Here is a 20,462-nt window from a genome sequence, read left to right as displayed (position 1 = left end):
TGGGATTACTCACCACGAACTAGAAGAAGCTTTTTCCTTTAACGAGTCCGACGAGAAAGATATACTGCTCTCCCGGGAACAGGCCCAGATACCCGTCATTTGCGTGAAGAAAAGACGGAGGAAAAGAGCACGCAGATCAGGCTGCCTTCTGAGAATCCGTAGGCAAGCGAGTAAACTCCCACTGCCATCAATTCTACTTGCTAACATGCTATCATTGGAAAATAGAATTGATGACCTAATATAGAGCTGGAGGGATTTTCAATGCACCGGCAGAACAGAGAAGCTACGTTTGGTAAGACGTGGGGTGGGATGTGTGTCTTTTTGTCAATAACAGCTGGTGCGCAATGTCAAATATTAAAGAATTCTCGAGGCATTGCTCGCCTGAGGTAGAGTACCTTATGATAAGCTGTAGACCACACTATCTACCAAGAGAGTTCTTATCTATATTATTCGTAGCCATCTATTTACCACCACAGACCAATGCTGGCACTAAGACCGCACTCAACCAACTCTATAAGGGCATAAGCAAACTAGAAAATGCTCACTCAGAAGCGGCCGGGGACTTTAATGCAGGCAAACTTAAATCAGTTTACCAAATTTTTACCAACATGTCACAACCAGAGGGAAAAAAACTCTAGACCACCTTTACTCCATACACAGAGATGCATACAAAGCTCTGCCCCGCCCTCCATTTGGCAAATCTGACCAGAATTCTATCCTCCTGCTTACAAGCAGGAAGTACCAGTGACTCGCTCAATACGGAAGTGGTCAGATGACGCGGATGCTACGCTACAGGACTGTTTTGCTTGCACAGGAATATGTTCCGGGATTCAGCCAATGGCATTGAGGAGTATACCACCTCAGTCATCGGCTTCATCAATAAGTGCTTCAACAACGTCATCCCCACAGTGACCATACGTACAAATCCAAACCAGAAGTCATGGATTACAGGCAACATCCGCATCGAGCTAAATGCTAGAGCTGCAGCTTTCAAGGAGCAGGACACTAATCCGGACGCCTATAAAAAATCCCGCTATGCCCTCAGACGAACCATCAAACAAGCAAAGCATCAATACAGGATTAAGATTGAATCCAACTACACCAGCTCTGACTCTCGTCGGATGTGGCAGGGCTTGAAAACTATTACGGACTACAAGTCAAGGACCAAAAGGCTCCTTAACAGCTTCTACCCCCAAGTCATAAGACTGCTGAACAATTAATCAAATATCCACTGGACTATTACACTGCCCCCCCCCCCCCCCCCATTTGTTTTGTACTCTGCTGCTACTCGCTGTTTATTATCTATGCATAGTCACTTCACCCCTAACTACATGTACAAATTACCTCTAACCTGTACCTCTGCACACTGACTTGGAACCGGTACCCGCTGTATATAGCCTCGTTATTGTTATGTTATTGTGTTACTTTTGATTATTTTTTACTTTAGTTTATTTGGTAAATATTTTCTTAACACTTCTTGAACTGCACTGTTGGTTAAGGGCTTCTAAGTAAGCATTTCACGGTAAAGTCTACACTTGTTGTATTCGGCGCATGCGACAAATAAAGTTTGATTTGATTTGAGTATTTCCACTTCACCGTCAGACCATTTTATTGGAAAACTACACGGTAATGTAAAAGTTGTATTTTTTTGTGATCGAATACGCAATATAGTACACATATCATAATTTGATTGTAATCCAGAGAGGTTAGAAAAATGATCTAAATCATTATTGAGGCAGTGGAGGGATTCTAATTGTGGATTTGAAAGAGAACATGAATCATCAACATACAATGACACCTTTGTTTTTAGGCCTTGGATTTCTAGCCACTTGATATTATTGTTAGATCTGATTTTAATAGCTAATATTTTGATGGCCATAATAAATAGATATGCCGATAGTGAACAACCTTGTTTAACTCCTCTTAATACTTTCTTTCATTATTTACTCTTTTACACCTAGGGTGACTATACATAACTTTAACCCATTGTACAAATTGTTATATTACAGGCATTTATATACACATTCCAGTCATACTTTATCAAAAGCCTTTTCAAAGCTAGCTATAATATTAACAAAAGATAGGCTACATAAGTTCTCATAACAAAATAACCTTGCTTTAAAGAGAATAGTGAGACAGACATTGATGAGGCAGCCTGCAATTAATCCTTTCTTTCATTATTTACTCTTTTACACCTAGGGTGACTATACATCACTTTAACCCATTGTACAAATTGTTATATTCCAGGCATTTATATACACATTCCAGTCATACTTTATCAAAAGCCTTTTCAAAGCTAGCTATAATATTAACAAAAGATAGGCTACATAAGTTCTCATAACAAAATAACCTTGCTTTAAAGAGAATAGTGAGACAGACATTGATGAGGCAGCCTGCAATGCAGGAGGGAAAGGAGACAGAGAGCGAGGCTAGTAATACAGTGCTTCCCAAACTTGGAGTAGGGGACCCATGTGGGGTCCCCTGAAATTTAAATAGGGTCCCCTGAGAGAATCTTTAATCTTATCAAATACATTAATAACTTGTTTCTCTTCAAATGGGTAAACTAAGGGCCTTTTACACTGTTAGAACGCACTTTGTGTTGGGACAGCATGTGGGACCTAAAATGCTGTCAAATATAAAGAATTTAAATATAAAGACAATTCAATATTATTATCATGTATATAAGGCAGGCTGCAATACAGGAGGAGGAAGAGGAGACAAACAGAGAGAGGTAACAGTTGTTCCCAAACTTGGTGCTGTATGTGATGAGCATGTTGTTGGCTTGGCACAAACATTACACCTTAGAAGTCAAGCCGCTCAACAATGGAGAATCTACCAATACATGACATATACACTGACTGCACAAACCATTCGGAACACTGGCTCATTCCATGATATAGAGAGACCAGGTGAAACCAGGGGAAAGCTATGATCCTTTTTTGATGTCACTTGTTAAATCCACTTCAATCAGTGTAGATAAAGACGAGGAGACAGGTTAAGGAAGGATTTTTTAGCCTTGAGACAATTGGGACACAGATTGTGTATGTGTGCCATTCAGAGAGTGAATGGGTAAGACAAAATATTTAAGTGCGGGGTATGGTAGTAGGTGCCAGGCGCACCGGTTTGAGTGTGTCAAGAACAGGAATGGTGCTGCTTTTTCACACTCAACAGTTTCCCGTGTGTGTCAAGAATGGTCCACCACCCAAAGGACATCCAGGCAACTTGACACAACTGTGGGAAGCATTGGACTCAACATGGACTCAACATTGGACTCAACATGGGCCAGCATCCCTTTGGAACGCTTTTGACACCTTGTAGTCCATGTTGACATGGACTTGAGACCATGCCCGACAAATTTAGGCTGTGCAACTCAAGGGAGTGCAACTTAAATTAGGAAGCTGTTCCTAATGTTTTGTACACTCAGTGAAGTAAAAGAACACATTAAAACTCAGTAACATTTCAATTATTTATGTCTTGAACCAGGGATGGAGATTAAATTCTGAAAGGCACTTGCCGATCAGGCAAATCGGGAGTATTTTTTTGCTTGCCTGATTTTAATGATAATTTACTCAAAAATGTAAATTAGTTATGTACACGCAGAAGTGCCATATATTGCCATATACAGTGAGGTCCAGAATTATTGGCACCCTTGATAAAGATGAGCAGAAAAGACTGTATAAAATAATACAAATACTGAGATACAAGAGATTTTGTTTAACAAGTAATATTTTTTTCTCTCAAAAAGAGGGGTAAAAATGATTGCCACCTATTTTCAATACCTTTCAATAACTCACCTTGAGAGAATAACTGCACTGAGCCTTTTTCTAAAAATGTATACATTTAGAGAACACATTTGGAAGGATCTTACACCATTCCTCAATGCAGAATCTTTCCAGATCCTTGATATCCTTCGTCTGCTCTTATGGACTTCCCACTTCAATTCAAACCACAGGTTTTCAATGGGGTTCGAGTCTGGAGACTGAGATGACCATTGCAAAAGGTTGATCTTGTGGTAAAAAAAAACATGTTTTTGTGGATTTTGATGTGTTCTTGGGGTTATTGCTGGAAGATCCACTTGCGGCGAAGTTTCAGACTCCTGGCAGAAGCTACCAGAATTTTGGATAAAATGTCCTGGTACAGGGTAAAGTTAATGATGTTTGTTGACCTTAAGGGCCCCATGACCAATGGAAGGAAATTAAGCTTCCACTGGTCCTGGGGCCCTGGATCTTCCACCAAAACAATAACCCAAGCCTAAAATTATCCGCTGCAATTGTTGCAACCCCTATTACTAGCCTGTTCAACCTCTCTTTCGTATCATCTGAGATCCCTAAAGATTGGAAAGCTGCCGCGGTCATCCCCTTCTTCATAGGGGGAGACACTCTAGACCCAAACTGTTACAGATCCATATTTATCCTGCCCTGCCTTTCTAAAATCTTCGAAAGCCAAGTTAACAAACAGATCACCAACCAAAAAAATAAAAAAAAAAAATAAAAATAAAAAATAAAAACAGATCACCAACCATTTTGAATCCCACCATACCTTCTCCGCTACGCAATCTGGTTTCCGAGCTGCTCATGGGTGCACGTCAGCCACGCTCAAGGTCCGAAACGATACCATAACCGCCATCGATAAGACAGTATTGTGCAGCCGTCTTCATCGACCTGGCAAAAGCTTTCGACTCTGTCAATCACCACATTCTTATCGGCAGACTCAATACCCTTGGTTTCTCAAATGACTGCCTCGCCTGGTTCACCAACTACTTCTCAGACAGAGTTCAGTGTGTCAAATCGGAGAGCCTGTTGTCCGGACCTCTGGCAGTCTCTGGGGGTGCCACAGGGTTCAATTCTCGGGCCGACTCTTTTCTCTGTATATATCAATGATGTCGCTCTTGCTGCTGGTGATTCTCTGATCCACCTCTACGCAGATGACACCATTCTGTATACTTCTGGCCCCTCTTTGGACACTGTGTTAACAAACCTCCAAACAAGCTTCAATGCCAAACAACACTCCTTCCGTGGCCTCCAACTGCTCTTAAATGCTAGTAAAACTAAATGCATGCTCTTCAACCGATCGCTGCCCGCCGGACCAGCATCACTACTCTGGACGGTTCTGACTTAGAATATTTGGACAACTACAAATACCTAGGTGTCTGGTTAGACTGTAAACTCTCCTTCCAGACTCACATTAAGCATATCCAATCCAAAATTAAATCTAGAATCGGCTTCCTATTTCGCAACAAAGCCTCCACCTATGCTGCTAAACATATCCTCGTAAAACTGACTATCCTACCGATCCTTGACTTCGTAATTTACAAAATAGCCTCCAACACTCTACTCAGCAAATTGGATGTAGTCTATCACAGTGCCATCCATTTTGTCACCAAAGCCCCATATATTACCCACCACTGCAACCTGTATGCTCTTGTTGGCTGGCCCTCGCTTCATATTCGTCGCCAAGCCCCCTGGCTCCAGTTCATCTATAAGTCTTTGCTAGGTAAAGCCCCACCTTATCTCAGCTCACTGGTCACCATAGCAACCCCCACCCGTAGCAGGCGCTCCAGCGGGTATATTTCACTGGTCATCCCCAAAGGCTGCCTTTCCTTCCAGTTCTCTGCTGCCATTGACTGGAACAAATTGCAAAAATCAGTGAAGCTGGAGACATATCTCCCTCATTAACTTGAAGCATCAGCTGTCAGAGCAGATTGCCGATCACTGCACCTGTACACAGCCCATCTGTAAATAGCCCAACCTACTACCTCAACCCCATTTGTTATTTATTTTTGCTCTTTTGCACCCCATCATCTGCACATCTATCACTCCAGTGTTAATGCCAAATTGTAATTATTTTGCCACTATGGCCTATTTATTGCCTTACCTTCCTAATCTTACTACATTTGCACACACTGTATATATATTTTTCTATTGTGTTATTGACTGTACGTTTGTTCATCCCATGTGTAACTCGGTGTTGTTTGTGTTCGCACTGCTTTCCTTTATCTTGGCCAGGTCACAGTTGTAAATGAGAACTTGTTCTCAACTGCCCTACCTGGTTAAATAAAGAATATATATATATTTTAAAATCCTGCCTGTCATCTACAGGGGAGGAATCAGAAAGTTCAGTATTGGAATTCTTTGTATTTTGTTTGTAAAAATATACGCAGGTTCAACTTGCCCGACAGTCATAAATTGTCTGTCTTTCACTTAAACAACGGGATGGAACTAGAAATATCTGTTTTACGCTAATGGAACTCTTTGCAGTTTGTTTTCACTTTATTTATCATCATCAACTACCCCATATAGCAATGTTTTTATTCTTCAAAAAACAAATTTGATACAAAAGACATGCTTGATAAACCACTAGGATTGGTACAAGTAATTATTTTCACCACTGAATTTGTGAAAAAAAAAGTTTTTGTAATTGTTGTTATAAAACAAAGCGCTGAACAATGTGAAATTGACTGCAGAGTTAAATTCCCTTAAGCATTTTTAACACAGTGGCTGAATTCTCAAGTACAGTAGCCTGACAGCCCCAAATAGTAGTAATCCACAATTTGCTGTTAAGAAATGCAAGTCTAACACTTTCATTCAAACACCTCAATTAGACACAGAATAACACCTGAATTGAATCCATCCAACATTTTTTCTTTTTATAAGGCACTGCATAAGACCTGCAGAAAAGGAGCTGTGATAAGGTTCATGATAATGACAAACTGTGATATAATGCATGACTAACAATCAACCAAATGTAAGGCCTGGTAAAACAATATGTTCAAACTGTAGACCAATATGGACAGGTTTTAAAAGAGATCATATTTTCTTATTGGTAATTAGATTACCAAACAGATCTCATCAATGTTAAAAGGAAAGGTTTGCCCATTTTGAATGTAAGCGTTTTTGTGCATCTCAAGATTGAAAAGACAATAGCTTAGATAAACATGAAAGGACCCCGGGAATCGATAGAACACCGCTCAGAGATGCACAAAAACGATATAACATTCAAAACGGGTGAATCATTCCTTTAAGGTACTGGTTCTCAATCCTGGTCCTGGGGACCCAAAGGGGTACACATTTTATTTTTGCCCTAGCACTACACACCTGATTCAAATGATCAACTCATCAAAAGGCTTTGATGATTTGAATCAGGTGTGTAGTGCTAGGGCAAAAACAAAAATGTGTACCCCTTTGGGTCCCCAGGACCAGGATTGAGAACCACTGCTTTAAGGCATGACATCCCAACCCCCATCCCAAACTTAATCTAGAAAAGGTCTCTTAACCTACATAGGCTATATCCTGCCATTACCATTGGCCAACATACTGTAAGACTTCTTAAAATGCATCTGAAACCCAACTCTTAGCAGAAAAGTCTGACTCTTCCTTACACCTGAGACTATGGCAAAAATGCCTACTTAATATAACAAATTCAGTATTAGCTTCCAAGCTGATAAGTCCATTTCCCACAAGTACACCTTCTCAAGCCACTTAAGGGGACAAATAAAATAAAAATTGGTACAAAAACCTTATCTGTATAGAAATAAATTAAATAGCCATCTAAAGCTAACCTCTTTTGCTAGACGACTTAAGTGCCATTACTGTCTGTGCTGTACATGGTCCATTACTGTCTGTGCTGTACATGGTCCATTACCGTCTGTGCTGTACAATTCTGTATTTTAGCCACATGGGAATACTTTTCTGAGAGGGGAAATGGGTGTGTATTGGGTGTTTCCATAGAGATACAACCTTATTCTTGTTCTGTGGGTGTTTCTCTCCACCCCAACTCTAGTGGGGTGAAGTCTCCAAAGTCAGAGTCAAACAGTTCAGTGATGCCCTCATGCTCCTCTAGACCAAAGTGGTAGCTGTGGCTTTGTGGAGGGGACAGGTTGATGAACCCATCCAGTGGGTTACCAAGGCCCTCCACACTGAGGAAGTCAGAGGATGACAAGGGTGAAAGGTCAAATTCTGGCAGCACTCCCAAGTTGGGGAACGGGTCACATTCCAGGACTGCTCCTGTAAAGAAAAAAAAATGGAAATGCAGTTTTGGTGACCACGGCAAATAGCCATTTAGGAATGTTAAAGAGGAAGAGGAAGCCAGTATCACGTCCTCAAAATAGTCAGAATGAATCGACAGCGCAGTCGAAAAGTATTCAGATACCTTGACTTTTTCCACATTTTGTTACAGCCCTATTCTAAAGTTGATTCAAGTCACCCCCCCCAAAATCTACAGAAAACACCCATAAAGACTAAACAAAATGTATTAAAAAATAAAACAGGAAAATGACATTTACATAAGTATTCAGACACTTTACTCAGTTCTTTGTTGAAGCACCTTTGGCAGAGATTACAGCCTTGAGTCTTCTTGGGTATGACGCTACAAGCTTGGCACACCTGTATTTGGGGAATTTCTCCCATTCTTCTCTGCAGATCCTCTCAAGCTCTGTCAGGTTGGATAGGGAGCGTCGCTGCACAGCTATTTTCAGGGCTCTCCAAAGATGTTCGATCGGGTTCAAGTACAGGCTCTGGCTGGACCACTCAAGGACATTCAGAGACTTGCCCCGAAGCCACTCCTGTGTCATCTTGGCTGTGTGCTTAGGGTCGTGGTCCTGTTGGAAGGTAAACCTTTGCCCCGGTCTAAGGTCCTGAGCACTCTGGAACGGGTTGTCATCAAGGATCTCTGTACTTTGCTCTGTTCATCTTTCTCTCGATCCCGACTAGTCTCCCAGCATCTGCCGCTGAAAAACATGGCCACACCATGATGCTGCCACCACCATGCTTCACCGTAGGGATCGTGTCAGGTTTCCTCCAGACGTGACGCTTGGCATTCAGGCCAAATAGTTTAATCTTGGTTTCATCAGAGCAGAGAATCTTGTTTCTCATGGTCTGAGAGTACTTTAGGTGCCTTTTGGCAAACTCCAAGCGGGCCATCATGTGCCTTTTACTGAAGAGTGGCTTCTGTCTGGCCACTCTACCAGAAAGGCCTGATTGGTGGAGTGCTACAGAGATGGTTGTCCAATCTCCACAGAGGAATTCTGGAGCTCTGTCAGAGTGACCATTGGGTTCTTGGTCACCTCCCTGACCAAGGCCCTTTTCCCCCGATTGCTCAGTTTTGCTGGGCGGCCAGCTCTAGGAAGAGTCATTTAATAATGATGGGAAAATGTAAAAATGTATAAAATCCTGTTTTTGCTTTGTCATTTTGAGGCATTGATGAGGGGGAAAAAATCATATTACATTTTAGTAATGGTAACGGGAAATAGGCTGTAACGTAACAAAATGCACTGTAAGACAACTCATGAAATCTGTAATTAACTGACATTATTGCATAGGTTTTGGTCGGGCAATTTAAATCTACCTAAGGTGTTTGGTGCAGTATTTCTCAAGTAAAAAAATGTGACGTGTTGTCTTATGTAAACAAAGTACAATACGCTACGCTGCTGGGTAGTCTGTCTCACCTTGTGTTTCTGACCAATATTGATTCCCATAAGCTGTTTTCTATCAGATAGGTTGTTTATTGTCTTCAGTTGTGCTTTAATGGATTTCTTGGAAGAAATCCCTGACATTCTTGAACCTATCAGGGTGACAGTGTGACACTGAGAGCAGCTTACCCGCTTCACGAAACAATGGCAGTGGAGAGGAGTTCTGTTGGGACGCAGCTGTTGACGATGTCATTTCCTGTGTGGAACTGCACTGTGGTTGTTCTGCAGGCTGGGGCATTATCTGGTATGTGGCTTTAGAAGGGCTGATGCCTGTCACTGGGCTGCAGACACCAGAAATGTCCTCTGGACACAGGAAGACATCAATGGGACCCTGGGTGCTCTTCAGGGAGACCTGATAGCCCTGCCAGAAGACAACAAAGGAATAATTTATTGAAACAGAGAGGATACAATTCAATAGTTGTGGTTGGTATGTAAACCACATTAGCTGGAATACAGTATTTGGTCCAGAAGAGAGTCTTGAGCAAGCGTCCATTGGTCTATTATCCTCCCACATACCTCACTGGGCTCTGAGACTTGCATCTGGGTCTCTGGAGGGGCTCTGATGACCATCACCAGCTGGTCAGGAGAGTCAAAAGACTTCCGTAGATCCTGGCACATCAAATAACCCAGCGTACAATTATGTTAAAGAAAAAACACTGACCTATAATGCATATTCAAATACATACAGTAGATACAAAAAGCACAGACACACAAACAGAAAGACAGACAAGACACAAAAGGATATTTCTTGTTCTGGGTATCCTCAGTGAGGAGTCTGAGCTGGAGGTTACACTCGGTAATGAGCTCATCCAGTTTCTCCTCCGCCTGTGTCAAATCAGAGACCTCTTTCTGTAGGTCCTGGTAACGGGAAACAGATGCTCCATCAATGCGATTCCCCCTGTGACAAACAGAATGTTAGGATAATGTTATTTTTATAGCTAATACACATATCCTGTGGAATCACTGATGATGGTGTATTGTATGTATTGAATAATATCTGTAGAGGCCTGCACAATAAGGATTGTAAGCCAGAAAGGCCAGAACACACTTTTGATATTGTCATACTGTACAGTACGTGAGTCCAGACTTACAGCCATTGTATGTTGTTCTTTGATTTCTTGGAGATGAGCTGGATACCCTCCAAAACATTGGTGATGTCATAGATGCGTCTCTTCTGCACTTCCAGGACCTGTGAGGCCCAGTTGAGGTCCACCACCCCGTCAGGAGACTGGGCTAGCAGGTCCAAGAAGCGCTTGGTGGTCAGGTTCAAAGATGTGTCATAGCGAGACTTCTCTGTCAAAGGCTTTGGAACTGAGAGCGGGACACAATAATGAAAATACTTGTATTTATTGTCTTTGGCCAAAATTATAATAGTTACAACTGAATTCAAATGAATAGTTATATTTGAATTGTGAACAGGGGGACTGTACCTCTGGGTGGTGCTGGTGTGGACGTTGGGGACCTCCCAAGAGAGGGTGGGCGAGAGGTGCTGACATACTGGTGATCACTGCCCAAGTCCAGCTTCCTCTTCACCTGAAACAAGTTATGGGGGGGGGGGGGGGGAAACAAAGGTCAAAAGTTAGTGTGGATGCTACAGATCATTCTTTCTCACACAGACACACATTGTACAGGGATAATTTCACACCACATTCCCACCCCGGCCAACACCCATATCAAAATGGTCAGTTAGCTACCTACCGGAGGTCGTCCCAGAGTTGGCCGTCGCTGGTCCTGGACCACATCCGCAGGGCCTTGGGGGGTAGCGAACAGGAGGATCTCTCCAGTGTTGCTGGGGACAACTGAGTTTAAGCCCACATTGCTGGGGGTGGAAATTATGACTATCTGGTGGTTCTCTGATAGGTCAATACTCCCAGCATTCAAAAGAGACTCAAAGTCTGCCAAAAGATCCTCCGACGTCTGACCTGATATGAGTGCCTCTGACATGGCACACACAACCGGGGTGCTCTAGTCCCCTAAATTGTCTTTTGTGGCAGAATTCAAGTCCAATTTTTGTGGCAGAATTCAAGTCCAATGGCTTGATATGCTACTATCAGCACCTTCTGACACAAGTCATCTCTAATTTGGGAGAATAATAGTGCAAACGTATTAGAAGAGTTGGTTTACAAATACTGAGGTTAAGCATGTCTAATATTAACATTAGCTTACTGACAGTCAAGCTTCAACAACTAAAACTCACAAAATCAAAAATGCATGGTAATGCTTCCTCACAATTAGCCAGCTATAAAATAACCTTAGAGACAGTTGTTGCGCTTTCGGACAGCTGCAGTCTAGCAGACTGTAGTGACAGTCCGTAGCTATACAAGATAAATTGTTATATTGAATAATTTATCTATAGTTTACAAAAGTGAAATAAACATGCATCATTGTTAGCTAGCGTGCTAACTCGCTGCTAGCTTTTCTATGCAATCTATTGTTTTCATCTTAACAATGAGAGTGCGGTGAGGCCTGGCCACATCTATCAACTACTTTCCCTTTGTCAATTCGCTACCTAACGTTGGTTGACATCAAAATAACGTTCGTTTGGTACAGTTTGTAAACACAACTCATCATTTGCTTACTGTGTTACTAGCAAGCAGAGTTCCTTGAATACTGCAACGACCTAGAAAAACTTAGCTAGTCTAGTTAGCTACCTAGCTGGTATTGTTAGCCAAGAAAAGTGGTTGTTTTGGCTTCAGGGTTAGGAAGGGACAGAAGACACAAGCCAATTCAGTTTCAGACTAAATGTACCAGCAACATATTAGCTACAAACAAATCAGGAACCTAAATAGTTTGTATTCTTCCTAACGCAATATTGCACTAACCTGAACTTTTAGTTCAGCTACCTTGGACGAATAACTGGATTTATTACGCATCCTTTCAAATGACAATTAGGGCACCTTAGAATGCTAGCTAGCTTGCTGCAGTAACGTTACCAGCCAACTCAGTTCTTCACCCTCTCGTTTGGTCAGCATACCCACGAACCAATCCGACAAAACCGAAATAATGGCAAATATTCCCCCCAAAAAAATCTACATATCCTATAAACAAATTATATGGATCACCTTGTTGATCACCTTGACTGAAATCCATCCATAAAAGTTATAATCTGAGCGCCAAACCGACTGTGTTATTGTTGTTATTGTTCCAGCTGATCAGAACAAGTGTTGAGGTTTACGCGCCAAATAATTTTGCCGCGAAACATGCACGTGCATGAAAATCACGATTTCAATTGGTTGGGCGAATGCGCCCCTCAAACGTCAGAATTTCCCAGATTTGTCATTGGCTCCCATGAAATGCCACTCTCTGTGATGCCACGCTTTTCATTGTTATGAATGGGAAAACATGTTTTTGGCTAATAAACTGTGGGAAAGTGTACCTTTGAATATGTCATGAGTGATTTGATTAGCTTATTCTTTGGTAACTATTTTGTGAAGCAAATCGAGAGTGGTGATGAATGAGTTAATGTCTGACTTGGGATCAGCTTTTCCTACCCGAATCCAAAAGTCAAAATAACACAAAAACTGTTGAAACTGGCCCTGGACCAGCTGTTGAGCAGAGAGAATCCGCCTACATAACGTTATCGGCTACGCAGTCGTATTCATCGAAAGCCTACACACAGAAGAACTACGAGATGGCGCAAGCTATATTTGAAGTTCTGGAAGGTATCGATACGTTGATCATATACGACGTTTTTAATTTAACAACATATGAATGTGTTGTAAGACAACGTTTTTCCGAAAAAGTTAGGTTATTTTGGGTTATCTAGGAGGTGTAATTATGGTAATGTAATATGGTAAAGCACAATTTGTATTATAATAATCGATGCCAGAGAGCTAGCTAGTTATCATTTCGTTGAGTAAATTTGGATAATTTTGCATGTGTTCTTGAAATTTGCTTATGGTAATGTATAGCTATTTCCTTTGTTTGGGGATTTTTTGAGAAGAGGGAGTATGTCGCATTGAAACAACAGACACTTGCGCTAGCTACAACCCACGGAGCGGCTGCTTGTTGTCAAAATAGCAGTGGCGCACCAATCCTATTCTGATTTGTTCCTGTCGTACTATGGTATATCATCACCATGATCTGCACCGTTCTGACCTCCAGATCTATTATTCTCTTCTAGGGATGGACAACCAGACAGTCCTGGCTGTCCAGTCTCTGTTGGATGGCCAGGGAGGTGTCCCTGACCCAAACAACCAGAACATCTCAGGCGCATCTACCATTCAGGCAATGGGTGTGTACTTCCCTTTTATCCACTCATTTTTTTTCTCACTGCAATTTCTATTGTGTTGATCAGAGAACTAGGTACTACAGTAACTCAAAACAAGGATGCATTCTGTATCTCCACTGATTGCAGTTTAAATATGGAAGGGTTGATACAGTGCCTTCAGAAAGTATTCATACCCTTGATTCCACATTGTGTTGTGTTAAAGCTTGAATTCAAAATATATGTTTTGTCTCACTCATCTACACACAATACCCCATAATGACAAAGTGAAAACATGTTTTTAGAAAATGAAATACAGAAATCTAATTTTACATAACTATTCAGATCCCTGAGTCAATACATGTTAAAATCACATTTGGCAGTGATTACAGCTGAGTCTTTCCGGGTAAGTCTTTAAGAGCTTTGCACACCTGGATTGTACAATATTTGCACATTATTCTTTAAGAAATTCTTCAAGCTCTGCCAAGTTGGTTGCTAGACATCCATTTTCTATTCTTGCCATAGATTTTAAAGAAGATTTAAGTCAAAACTGTTACTAGGCTCCTCTGGAACATTTAGTGTCATCTCCAGTTTATAATTAGCCTTGTATTTTAGGTTATTGTCTACCAGTGTCTGTTGGAAAGTAAATTAAACCAGGTTTTCCTCTAGGATTTTGCCTGTGCTTAGCTATTCTGTTTCTTTTTATCCTAAAAAAAATCCCTAGTTCTTGCCGATAACAAGCATACATACCTATTACATGATGCAGCCACCACCATGAAAATATGGAGATTGGTACTAGTGTTGTGTTGGATTTGCCACAAACATAATGCTTTGTATTCAGGACAAAGTTAATTTCTTGGCCAAATTTTTTCCAGTTTTACTTTAGTGCCCTATTGCAAACAGGATGCATGTTTTGGAATATTTTTTTATTCTGTATGTAACAGTATAGCTTCCGTCCCTCTCCTCGAAACAGGGACCCTCTGCACACATAAACAACAGCCACCCTCAAAGTATTGTTACCCATCGCTCCACAAAAGCTACGGCCCTTGCAGAGCAAGGGGAACAACTACTTCAAGGTCTCAGAGCGAGTGACGTCACCGATTGAAACGCTATTAGCGCGCACCACCGCTAACTAGCTAGCCATTTTGCATCGGTTACATGTACACACTTCCATATTTTCACTCTGTCATTTAGGTTAGTATTGTGGAGTAACTACAATGTTGACCATTCCTCAGTTTTATCTTATTACAGCCAATAAACTCAATAACTGTTTTATAGTCACCATTGGCCTCATGGTGAAATCCCTGAGCGGTTTCCTTTCTCTCCAGCAACTGAGTTAGGAAGGACACCTGCATCTTTGTAGTGACTGGTTGTATTGATACACCATCCAAAGTCAAATTAATAACTTCATCATGCTCAAAGGGATATTCAATGTCGGGTTTATTACTATTATTTTTTTTTTTTACACATCTACCAATAGGTGCGTTTCTTTGTGAGGCTTTGGAAAACCGCCCTGGTCTTTGTGGTTGAATCTGTGTTTGAAATGCACTGCTTGACTGAGGGACCTTACAGATAGTTGTATGTGTACAGAGATACGGTAGTCATTCAAAAATCATGTTAAACAATATTATTGCACACAGTGAGTCCGTGCAACTTGTTATGTGACTTGTTTAGCATATTTTTACTCCTGGACATAATTCCACTTTGACGTTATGGGGTATAGTGTGTAGGCTAGTGTCTTAACATCTAAATGTAATCAATTTTAAATTCAGGCTGTAATGCATCAAAATATGGAAAAAGTCAAGGGGTGTGAATACTTTCTGAAGGTACTGTATATTCCCAATTGTTCTTTACAGATGATGAAGATGTCTTTCTTTGTGGGAAGTGCAAGAAACAGTTCAACTCATTGCCTGCCTTTATGACCCACAAGCGAGAGCAGTGCCAGTCCAATGCCCCTTCCCTGTCTACAGTATCACTGGCATCTAGTAATGCCTACACCCCTGTGCCCTCCATTAGCTCTGTGCCACAGACCCCCGCCAACAGACAGGTGGGTACAGCACTACTGGCTTATGACGTACGGTTTTGATTGTTAGCTAAGATGTTTTTTTTATTACTTAGTCTTTTCCCACAGCGGCACACCATGAGTCTGGCAAGAAACTAGTTACCTATCGCCTGTACTTACTGTATGGGCTGGGGAGTATCATAGCATGCTCCAGAACAATAATTCACTTGCAATAATGCAGTCTTCCTTTTTTCTTTGTTTTGCTATCCACATCAGGTATCCACATACACCACAGTGCCTTCATCTCCTCTTACTCACACGCTGGTCCAAGGCAATGTTTTAGTGAGCGATGATGTTCTGATGTCTGCCATCTCCGCCTTCACATCCATTGACCAACCCATGGCAGCAATGCAGCCACCTATTCAGGTAAGTTTTCATTCAATTAAGTATAGGGTTGCACAATTCCAGTAACTTTCCCAAGATTCCCTGGTTTTCCAGAAATCCTGTTTTGGAGGATTCTGGATTTCCTTGCTTATTGCCTAACTTGGGTGGGAAGCTTTCTGGAATTGTTAACGGAACTTTGCATCCTGAATTAAGCTATTTTTCTCAATAAGAAGTATATTCCTTTAGCCTTTATTCACTGCATATCGTGTTTACCTTTCCTTCTCAGAGTAACCTGAGTATGCACACAGGTGCATCCTACCTTCAGCACGATCAGCAATCCTCCCACTCTCTCCCACCCGGACAGTCTCAGCCTCTGTCCTCCCAGGTGCCGTCCAGTATCAGCAACTCAGTGGTCCAGGTCTACAGCACAATGCCTCAAATGTCTGGGAGTGGTAGTGCAGAGATTCACACCTTGGGCTTGCAGCTGTTCCAATCTGTACAGGTGAGCTTTAACTAATGCAATCTGTGATTTGCAGAGAATGAGGAGGATGACAAACTTGTACTCTGCAGTCTTTGGGCAACTTCCTAAAGAGTTTGGCTCAGTAGTTCACTAACACTATACATGCATTTTCTTCTGCCCACAGGTCCCGAGTCAGTGTGTGGAGAGCCAGTCATTCAACACTCCTCCAGTATACAGCCCTGGGAAGCAAGGCACCAAAACCAAAACCTGCAGCATCACTGCAAACCTAACTGGGCTTGAGGAGTTTGACAAAGTGATTATTCCTAAACGACCCAAAAATGGAAAGAAAGGCCAGGATGGAGCAGTGGGTATGATTTTGAAAACAAATGTCAATATACAGTACATATTGGTCTGACCCTAACAAATATATTTTTACATAGTTTCTCATCATTGGCTAAATAAAATAATGTTGTCCATTGTTAATATCCATTGGCTCTTCAGCAGAACAAATTAAAGGAAAGTCGCAGAAGCTGAAGTGCAATTTCTGTGACAAAGTCTTCTCCAAAAACTTTGATCTCCAGCAACATATCAGAAGGTGAGCTTAACAAACCAAATGTACCATTCAGCCCAAACAGAAAAGCAATATCCATATGCATTGAATCTACCCAGGATAAGAAAATATGTTTTACATTTATAATCTTTGATGTCTCTACAGTCATACAGGGGAGAAGCCTTTTCAGTGCATCGTATGCGGCCGGGCCTTTGCCCAGAAGTCTAATGTGAAGAAGCACATGCAGACACACAAAGTGTGGCCCTCGGGCGTGGCCAGTACAGTGTCCAGACTGCCCATCACAGTCAAGGTGGTCCCACTGTGTGCAGAGGAGGTCATGGAGCAACAGGAGGAACAACAGCATGAGGAGGAGGAGCAGCCAGGTAACCATCTCACTGTGGAATCTTTATTTCTATATAGGCCATTGAGACCTTTTGTGGATGACATAGTGGTAATAATAACCAAAATCAATGAAGTATGTCATAATGAATGTATTATCAAGGGCCTAAGTATGTATTATAAATGTAGATTGTGTGTTCAGAAGCCCCAGGTAAGCCTGAGGAGAGAGACTGTGACTCCCAGACTGATGTAGACAGCCTGGGTGATGGTGATGGCAAGCACAACGGCCAGCAGACTCAGACCAAGCAGATAATCCTGATCGACAGCTCTTACCAGTGCCAGTTCTGTGCTGGCAAGTTCAGCACCTACTTCCAGCTCAAATCTCACATGACTCAGCACAAAGGAGAGCAGGTGAGTCCACATGGCCAGAGGGAAGGATCTACCCAGAACAATAATGAAGCACAAGCATTATTAAGCACAAGGGGCAATTGGTGTTCATATTGTTTGGAAAACTTCTTTGTTCTCCTTTGAACAGGTATTCAAATAGAAATGTTATTGTGTCATGTCTTCCTTAAGAGCTCTGTCCTCACCACTCATCCTTCTAATGTTCCTTCCTGCCGTGTTTCAGGTGTATAAGTGTGTGGTGAAGACCTGTTCCCAGACGTTCCAGAAGCTGGATCTGTTCCTGGAGCACACCCGGATGCACCAGGAGCAGCTCACCTACCGCTGCCACCTGTGTGGCAAGGTGTTCCCCTCGCTGTTTGAGCTGGGGGTGCATCAGTACTCCCACTGCTTCTGTCCCCAGCAGAACCCACGCAAGGAGACCACTTTCTATAGGTCAGCTTTACTATCTCCAGTCTCCTAATTAGGCCATACTAATGCTTACAAAGTTCAGTCAGTTGCTTTATTTTCAGTGTGATCACTGCTTCCCTCTGTGTTTTATATGGCCTTTAGTTTGACCCCATGGTTACGGGTTTCACCAGTGTTTCTGTCACACTCAGGTGCATGAAATGCCAAAGCCGGTACTCCACGCAAGAGGCCTTGGAGCAGCATTTGTTAACCGCCTCACATAACTTCCCCTGCCCACATTGCCAAAAGGTATGCTCTAGAAAAAATGAATGTCAGTCACTGCTATGTTAGAATTAAGTCACTCTAAATAATGCATTTATTTTTAACAGGTTTTTCCTTGTGAGAGGTATTTCCGGCGGCACCTGCCCACACATGGTATCGGAGGAAGGTTCAAATGTCAGATATGTACAAAGTTCTTCAAAACAGACCACTACCTCAAACTGCACACTCGTATCCACTCAGGTGAGGCATGCAGACACATTACCCCATGGTGCAAATAACTTTCACTTGATTCTCTCTGCTGTGCTTATGGCAACACTGTAATTTCATTGCAGGAGAAAAGCCATACCAATGTTCTGTTTGTGAGGCCATGTTCAACAGGAAGGACAAGGTGAAGAGGCACATGCTCATTCATGAGCCCTTTAAGAAATACAAATGTCCATTTAGGTAAGTGAGGTGTCTATTTTTCTAACATATCATATGTGAGCCTATTTGGAAACCTGAGCCACAAAAGATTCGATAGAAACCTGGGGATACCTTCGACTTCAATCTTCGATGTCAATGTAACAGAAAGTTGCGTTTTTTTATTGGTGTATTCAAAGCATTGTTTTGTGCTTTCAGGACACATGTTGGCTGCATTAAAGAGTTTAACAGACCAGACAAGCTGAAGGCACACATACTGTCTCATTCTGGTGAGTATTTCCTGTCTATTGTAGTAAATTATTAATACACCAGTCACAACTGTAAACATAATTTACCTTGTTGCAGCTCTTGACGGCCATTTAAAGTGATGATTCAAAACTATTTAGAGCCATACTTTTGTTTCTGTTGTCCCAAGGTATTAAGCCCTATAAATGTGGGTACTGCCAGAAAGCTTTCAGCAGAAGAGCCCACATGCTTGAGCACCAACGCTCCCACACAAACAACTATCGTTTCCGATGTGCCACCTGCAAAAAGGGCTTCACCCGACAGAAGTATTACAGAGACCACAAGTGCCCCATGGCAGGGGCTGCGGTGGACAAGGACAGGGCGGAGAAAAGAGTGACGAGGCAGGGACACGGAACAGAGGGGAACGAGGAGTCAGAGATTGAACAGAGCAGGGAAGAGGTGGATGAAAAGGAGGGCGATGAGGCTGATGATGAAGAGGAGAGGATCGAGGACCCTCAGGCGGTCAGTTGTCCCAGTTGAGGATCTGTCGGCGGGAGGAGAGGCAGAGCTAGAGGAACACTTTGGAGACCGCTGAGTGAGACTGGCTGGTTACAGCAGAGCACCTATGTTCATAGAGACAGTGGATTGAGGCCTGAGTTAGCCTAGGTACCAGTCTGTTTAGCTAACATTCCACACCTTGTCAAATGCCAAAGTTTTGCATGACAGGAGTAGAATGATAGCTAAACAGACTGGTGCCAAGACTAGGCCTGATTTATTCAAGCAGAATCTTGAAAAGATTGTCCTGAGACTACCTTTGCATATGGAAGGGATTTGAATCTCACTATATCCCTCCAATTAAATTAAAGGGGGTTCTATATTTGTTTTATATTAAAACGTTGAAGCTTGGCACTTTTTCTTTCAGTGATGATTGTTATTCAGAACAGTGAGTTCGTGTCTTCAGAAAGTATACATACCCCTTGACTTTTTCCATATTTTGTGTTACAGCTTGAGTTTAAAATTGTCAAAAAAATTTTGTGACTGGCCTACACACAATACCATGTCAGTGGAATTTTTTAATTAAAGAAATATTTAAATGAAAAGCTAAAATGTCTTGAGTCAATAAGTATTCAACCCCTTTGTATGGCAAGTCTAAGTTCAGGAGGAAGAATGTGCTTAAGTCAATTTCCATGGACTCACTGTGCAATAAGTGTTTAACATTATTTATTTTGTATGACTACCTCATCTCTTTACCCCACACATACAGATAATTGTAAGGTCGCTCAGTCGAGCAGTGAATTTCAATCACAGATTGAACCACAAAGACCAGGGAGGTTTGCC

The 20,462-nt window shown here is 41.9% G+C and overlaps 2 protein-coding genes across 5 annotated transcripts; one reads left to right on the top strand and one right to left on the bottom strand.

Moving 5' to 3' along the window:
• Positions 1–6,248: 6,248 nt before the first annotated feature.
• On the bottom strand, positions 6,249–12,641 carry LOC129829973 (transcription factor E2F1-like). Of its 2 annotated transcripts, XM_055892051.1 has the most exons (8): positions 12,529–12,641; positions 11,165–11,542; positions 10,897–10,999; positions 10,558–10,777; positions 10,212–10,364; positions 9,983–10,097; positions 9,596–9,827; positions 6,249–8,003 (listed from the first exon to the last, which is right to left on the bottom strand). In XM_055892051.1, exons 2-8 carry the CDS (start codon positions 11,408–11,410, stop codon positions 7,738–7,740), a joined length of 1,335 nt encoding a protein of 444 aa, XP_055748026.1. In that variant the 5' UTR covers positions 11,411–11,542; positions 12,529–12,641; the 3' UTR covers positions 6,249–7,737. The 2 variants fall into 2 exon arrangements, with proteins under 2 accessions (XP_055748026.1, XP_055748025.1); XM_055892050.1 differs by having other exon boundaries at positions 11,165–12,641.
• A 378-nt stretch (positions 12,642–13,019) lies between these two features.
• LOC129829972 (zinc finger protein 341-like) lies at positions 13,020–20,221 on the top strand. 3 transcript variants are annotated; one of them, XM_055892049.1, is made up of 15 exons: positions 13,020–13,128; positions 13,590–13,700; positions 15,604–15,720; positions 15,952–16,101; positions 16,346–16,561; positions 16,704–16,887; positions 17,021–17,114; positions 17,235–17,452; positions 17,611–17,819; positions 18,037–18,245; positions 18,410–18,506; positions 18,587–18,719; positions 18,812–18,923; positions 19,098–19,168; positions 19,315–20,221. In XM_055892049.1, exons 2-15 carry the CDS (start codon positions 13,632–13,634, stop codon positions 19,662–19,664), a joined length of 2,229 nt encoding a protein of 742 aa, XP_055748024.1. In that variant the 5' UTR covers positions 13,020–13,128; positions 13,590–13,631; the 3' UTR covers positions 19,665–20,221. The 3 variants fall into 3 exon arrangements, with proteins under 3 accessions (XP_055748024.1, XP_055748023.1, XP_055748022.1); XM_055892048.1 differs by having other exon boundaries at positions 15,530–15,720; positions 17,024–17,114; XM_055892047.1 differs by having other exon boundaries at positions 15,530–15,720.
• Positions 20,222–20,462: the final 241 nt, after the last annotated feature.

This window comes from Salvelinus fontinalis, chromosome 31 (assembly GCF_029448725.1).
Source record: "Salvelinus fontinalis isolate EN_2023a chromosome 31, ASM2944872v1, whole genome shotgun sequence".
In the NCBI taxonomy this organism is placed as follows: domain Eukaryota; kingdom Metazoa; phylum Chordata; class Actinopteri; order Salmoniformes; family Salmonidae; genus Salvelinus; species Salvelinus fontinalis.
Note: the sequence above shows the minus strand (reverse complement) of the source record. Positions and strands in the feature narration are given on the sequence as shown.

Bases quoted from the DNA above. Each gene is read 5' to 3' on its own strand.
- LOC129829973 (XM_055892050.1), bottom strand. From the start codon at position 11,410: ATGTCAGAGGCACTCATATCAGGTCAGACGTCGGAGGATCTTTTGGCA. The intron at 10,365-10,557 runs GTAAGTCTGGAC...TGTTTGTCACAG, and splicing joins AAGAACAACATACAATGGCT to GGGGAATCGCATTGATGGAG. The intron at 8,004-9,595 runs GTAAGCTGCTCT...TTTTCTTTACAG, and splicing joins GCCATTGTTTCGTGAAGCGG to GAGCAGTCCTGGAATGTGAC.
- LOC129829972 (XM_055892047.1), top strand. From the start codon at position 13,098: ATGGCGCAAGCTATATTTGAAGTTCTGGAAG. The intron at 16,562-16,703 runs GTGAGCTTTAAC...TTCTGCCCACAG, and splicing joins AGCTGTTCCAATCTGTACAG to GTCCCGAGTCAGTGTGTGGA. The intron at 17,453-17,610 runs GTAACCATCTCA...TTGTGTGTTCAG, and splicing joins TGAGGAGGAGGAGCAGCCAG to AAGCCCCAGGTAAGCCTGAG.